General features: G+C 39.0%; 1 protein-coding gene and 1 pseudogene across 1 annotated transcript; both read right to left on the reverse strand.

Annotated features, from left to right (window-relative positions):
- Positions 1-2,016: 2,016 nt before the first annotated feature.
- Positions 2,017-3,327, reverse strand: LOC122019133 (annotated as a pseudogene).
- A 392-nt stretch (positions 3,328-3,719) lies between these two features.
- On the reverse strand, positions 3,720-5,366 carry LOC122019134. The gene is made up of 4 exons (XM_042576633.1): positions 5,146-5,366; positions 4,424-4,514; positions 4,209-4,340; positions 3,720-3,983 (listed from the first exon to the last, which is right to left on the reverse strand). The coding sequence occupies exons 1-4, from the start codon at positions 5,364-5,366 to the stop codon at positions 3,735-3,737; spliced, it is 693 nt and encodes a 230-aa protein (XP_042432567.1). The 3' UTR covers positions 3,720-3,734.
- Positions 5,367-5,824: the final 458 nt, after the last annotated feature.

Below are 5,824 nucleotides of genomic sequence, written 5' to 3' on the forward strand. Positions count from 1 at the left end.
TCGTCAGTCGGTTTTCTGGGTCACGTGGTCTCTAGCCGAGGTATTTCAGTAGACCCTCAGAAGATCGAGGCTATCACCAGCTGGGAGCAGCTGAAATCAGTATAGGAGATCCATAATTTCTTGGGACTGGCAGGATATTACAGACGTTTTGTCGAGGGTTTCTCCCGCATAGCTATGCCACTGACACGCCTGACCAGGAAAGGCGTGAAGTTCACATGGTCTGAGGCTTGCGAGACCAGCTTCTAGGAGCTGAAGCAGAAATTAGTGTCGGCTCCGGTTTTGGTTTTGCCCACTGGAGAGAATGGATTCGTACATTACACTAAAGCATCTCTTCAGGGTTTGGGCAATGTTCTGATGCAGCACGACAGAGTAGTCTCCTATACTTCTTGTCAGTTGAAGGAGCATGAGAAGAACTACCCTGTACATGATCTGGATCTAGCCGCCATCATCTTTGCTTTAAAGATTTTATAGCATCATCTGTACGACATTACTTTTGAGATTCTCACGGATTATAAGAGTCTCAAATATATTTTCACCCAGAAGGAACTTAATCTCCGATAGAGGAGATGGATGAAGTTCCTAAAGGATTATAACTGTACCATTAGCTATCACCCAAGGAAGGATAATATGGTTGCCGATGCACTCAGCAGGAAGTCCAGAGGGACTTTGGCTTGCCACCGAGCTTCAGTCACGGACTTGATTCAGGATTTCTCCGAGTTGGGCCTTGAGGAGTAGGGACAGATAGAGTGAGGTGTTTTGGTTATTATGGTTGCTCAGTCGTCGATCATGATGAGGATCCGGGAGGCCCATGTCGGAGATCAACATTTTCAGTTCATTAGCAACCATATAGCTTCCGGGCAGCAGATAGAGTTCACCCGAGATGATGCGGGTATTATATATTTCTGAGGCCGATTATGCGTACCTCCATCTCACCCGGTTAGGGAGGAGTTACTTCAGGAAGGTCATCGCTCCCGATTTTCTATCCACCCAGGCGGGACACGGATGTATCAAGATTTGAGACATTCCTACTGGTGGAATGACATGAAGAAAGACATCGCGGAATTCGTAGCTAGATATCTTATCTGTCAGTAGGTGAAGGTTGAGCACTAGAGACCTACCGGATTACTTCAGCAGATTCCTATTCCTGCACTACAACAAAAACCTTCATAGACATCGGTTTTCCACCGGTGTCTATTTCATTTTCGACCGATGTCTATGAAGCCGATGTTAAAAGTCTGTCATTTTAGACATCGGGTTAAAACCGGTGTAGTATCACTTAACGACACCGGTCTTCGAATCGGTTATTAACCGGTGTAGTATCACTTAACGACACCGTTTCATCAACGATGTAAAACCGATGTAATATTGTATGTTAATAACACCAGTTTTGGCAGCGGTAAATGACCGATGTAATATTAGTTAATAACACCGATTTTACAGCGGTGGAAAACCGATGTAATATGTATATTTCTTAACAGCACAAATTTGATTTCCAAAACAATGAAAAACCGACAATAACAAAAAAAAAATACACAAATATTCACAAATTATACAAATATTCTTCATTCAATAATATCCATAAAATACACAAATATTCACAAATTATATAAATAATCTTCTTACAACAATATCCATAAAATACCCAAACATTCTTTTTACATCAAAAGCTAGCTAATAGATATCAAAATCAAGGTAGAACATTCTTTTAACACATCAAGGTAGAACCGCACTTTAAATGTAATCTAGCATGCATTCAGCCCACTCGAATCGCACTTCATCAATTTCAACTCTGGAGTACTTGAGATTTGTAAACTGTAAAAACACATAAATAATATATTAGTAAACCAAGACCAAAAATCATAGTTGAAAAAGTAGTAAAAGCACCAGGTATCAAGATGACTAATTTGAATGCTTAAATTAGAAGCAAAATTCTGCTTGCACAAAACTCAAATTAGAAGCAAGGAAAAGAGTTGGGTAGAAGGGAAAACGAAACTCTGCTTGCACAAAAACAATCACCTATTCTATTTCGTCCCACCAGTAAAACTCTGCTTGCATCATGTTCCCAAGAACATTGTACATAAGCGTTGATGCTTGCTCAGGTGAAACAATCCTCTTCCTACAGAAAGATCCGATAGAAGGACACTTTCTTTTCCGTCCATCTCGTGGCCGTGACTGCCACTACTCATCGATTTCTAGGAAGTCACCCTGCAACAAGAAGCTCAAAGCAACTCAGAATTCATGCAAACCTAGATTAAATATTTGTTCAGATTCAAACAAAATTCAAAATTGAATTTGCTAACATTTCAGATCACCATGTCAAGTCTAGTAGATAAATCTTAGACTAAACACTTACTTGAATGTAACTGTGCACACCAGATTTTTCATGGTTATCCCTGACATGCTTGTAGGGAAATTTCTTCCCACATTTAGAAAATCTACATGCAAATGGACGAAGATTTTGATGGACTGCTTTTATGTGCTGTCTAAGATTTGATACCTGCAAGGCGCAAAAACTATACTTTATAGTTACTAAATAGAAGATTGATTATTTATCCAGAAATAAATTAAGTGATGCATATGAGAAGAAAAAAAGGATGATCTTCCAATAAATTTTCCTTATCAACAAGTGTGCATTTATGCAATTAATAATGAATGTGGTAAAAGGCCATTTGAACATCTATTTTAACTGCCTACACACTCCAAGCCTCTGTTAAAAAAAAGCTCAAATTACCTATGATCCGTTCATATCTGATAATTGTCTTTGCCTAGGTGTTTTAAGCTTTTGTTAAAAAGGCTCAAATTAGACATCTCCATGATCTTTACCTTTGATCCATTCATATTCAATAATTGTCTCCTAGTTCAAGAACTGCTTCTAATACAGGAAAATCAACCTCAATAACAGTTTCAGCATGTCTTAGTCTCTTGCAAAGAGGTTAAGCTTCGAACAATGTCCTAACCAAATTCCTGATGGCACACAAATTGGGATGCAAACATATTATGGTTTTATTTGGTCATGATTTTAACCTCATCCTATTAACTGAAAAAGTGCTACTAGATTGCCTCCAAATAGCAATTAAGCTTTGACGACCTGAGAGACAGAAAATCGATAACTACACAAAATTCAGGTCTTACATTTGAAAAGGTGCGTTCACAACCTTCAAAGTTACATTTTGTCCTCTCAATCACCTCACTTGCTTCGTGCATGTGTTCATGTCGTTTAATATTCTTCTTCAGCTGTTTTGTTCCACAAATCACACAATCAACATAAAGGTGAGAAGTTTTGATATGTGCTTTAAGGCATTCTGCATTTGTGAATGTCTTCATACATCCAGGTCATTGCTAACGACTTCCACATATTCCAATATATAAACAAAATGCTAACATTGAATATATATTCCTTAATTAGCACATAAAACTTTGAACATGCTTTAAATATCTGAGACACAAGTTTCAATATGAAGATGAATTTGACATGCAATCGAGTACCTGATAAGAAATGTAATAACGATTTCCAAACAAAACAAGATGAAAACCATACTTGTGTAACATTGGTGGGATGGAAAGCAAATAGCAGTAGGAGCAGCTTGCTGCAACGACAAACACCAGAGCAATTTCAGATAGTTATATAGCCGAGGTGAAAAACCAAACTTATTATTATCTTTGAATTTAGCGTCATCATATCCTTTCTTGACCTATCTCCTTTATTGGTAAAATTGGTTAAACTCCAAGTTGTTCTAAGAGGATTGGAGAGAACTGAACAACACTTGAAATTTCTCCCAATTGATGTTCTCCCAGTTAATTAACTCGGCATTCGGTGAAAGAGTGAAAAAGAGACCAATTCCCAGCACAAGCACCAAAGCACTACCCTTCATGCAGCCAAAATTACGTGTTAACTTCATCAAAATTGTCTTGTAGTACTTGTCAGCTTCTTTGATGGATGCTACTTGGCTGAGGTCTGTGTTCCTTGACAGGGCATCTTCATTCTTTGATAGAGAAAATAAGAAGAAAAAGATTCTGATCAGCAACTAAATTTTGAAAAACACTGTGCAACTAAACCTGACCACATCTAGATACAAGTGCAACAAATAAGTAAATTTATCATATCATGCACACGATAGATGCCAAGGATGGAAATCCAAAAACCGTGAGCTTCGAATGACTGAACTTGGACAAGAAAATTAGAAATATTTGATAGTAGCTATACTTACTTTAGCCCTCAAATGCTTAAGTGTTACTTTGAGAGTGTCGGGGGAAATTTTGGCCGAGTAATTTCGCCACTCAGTGGAGAGTTTCCGAAGAACAATAATTGTCGCACCAACATTCTCTACATAGAGTTTTTCCTTCATGATACAACAGTTAAAGCAGTTAGAAAGGTTTACAAAATAATAAAAGCTATAAATAGCACGTTTGAAGAACAACTCACCCACTGTTTATAGCACTCAGCATTCTGAGTCAAACACCAGATGAACAAATCCGTCACTTCCTTTGTTAGCTCGGAATTATTGATTCTAAACCTAACAAATTAAAAGCAAGACAAGTAAGAAATTACACTAATGCGGAATGAAATCTAACTAAATGTGAATAATTAATCCACAATGCATTGTCACTCTACGCTATGGATTAACTATCAACACAAATAAACTAAGGAACAGAATGACAAAGCATTAAATGAAACCTAATCTAGTAAATGAAAGACAATGCAAATAAAGAAACTATATCTATCCTAACCAACCATTGAAGATTTTCCTACATCGCATTGTCACACTACGATACAAGATAATCTATCAATGGGCATAACATGAAGTAAAGCATTAACGAAACTAAGAATGCAATGAAACCTAAATCATGTAATGAAAGTCTAAACTAATCTAGCCTAATTGCATTAAATCAAAGCTAGAACTTAACTAAATTGAAAGAACAAGACAAAGTAAAAATTAACCGAACTAAAATGCGTCAAAATAAACCTAACACTTGGTTGAAGCAATTCATCGAACACTTTGTATGTGTTAAGCTAATTAAACGTAGTAAGTGCAATTCAAACATGAACAATCATATTCAATACAAGCATTCAACAATAGAACTTCAACACAAGCAAATTAACAAAATTAACAAAATTAACAGAATTAAACTCTAAACTAATCCAACCACAATTCACATATCCACTTCCGATTACCAACAACTATCTTCGTCGTCACACGAAGACCAGGCTCGGAACCACCAAAACCGGTGGACAGCGCACAATCTGCTGGAATGCTGCTAGCTGCGACAACGAAGATGGTGAACGGATCTTCCACCGAAGAACCCCTCCGCTGGAAGATGGCTGGAAATGAATGTGGACTGCTGTGAACTGGAACGAACCGCCGCATGCTGCTCCTTGCTCTGCCGCCTGAACCCCAAGCAGTGGAGCTGCCAGGAAGAAGCTGGACGGTGGAGATCACACCGGAGAACCCCTCCGGCGAGGTGGATTGGGTCGGAAATCGCTGCCAAAGCTCGCCGTTCCTTGCCGAGTTGTTGCTGCCGCTCGCCTCTGGAATCTGAGAAGAAGTATGGCTGTGGATGGCCGGCCGGCGGCGAGAAAGAGAGGAAGAGAGGCCGCCGGCCGGAGAGAAGAACGGAGAAGAAGGAGGTGCTGTGGAGAAGTTGATGCCCTAGTCGCGCCCACTGTAACGCTGCGTGAAGTGCTTAAGAGAGGATTTCCTCTCATATGATCTGGGCCGTCCATTCAATAAGAGTGGATGTAAGGTTCAGATTTGATGATAAAGATGATGGGCGGCTGGATCTTCTACTTAATGAGGCAAAGGTTCAGATTGTTCCAGATCCGGAT

Source organism: Zingiber officinale, chromosome 9A, assembly GCF_018446385.1.
Source record: "Zingiber officinale cultivar Zhangliang chromosome 9A, Zo_v1.1, whole genome shotgun sequence".
Classification (NCBI taxonomy): domain Eukaryota; kingdom Viridiplantae; phylum Streptophyta; class Magnoliopsida; order Zingiberales; family Zingiberaceae; genus Zingiber; species Zingiber officinale.

Coding starts and splice junctions, on each gene's coding strand:
- LOC122019134 (XM_042576633.1), bottom strand. CDS start 5,366: ATGCGGCGGTTCGTTCCAGTTCACAGCAGTCCACATTCATTTCCAGCC. Junction 4,341..4,423: donor CTGAGTGCTATAAACAGTGG/GTGAGTTGTTCT, acceptor TGTATCATGAAG/GAAAAACTCTATGTAGAGAA. Junction 3,984..4,208: donor TTAAGCATTTGAGGGCTAAA/GTAAGTATAGCT, acceptor TCTCTATCAAAG/AATGAAGATGCCCTGTCAAG.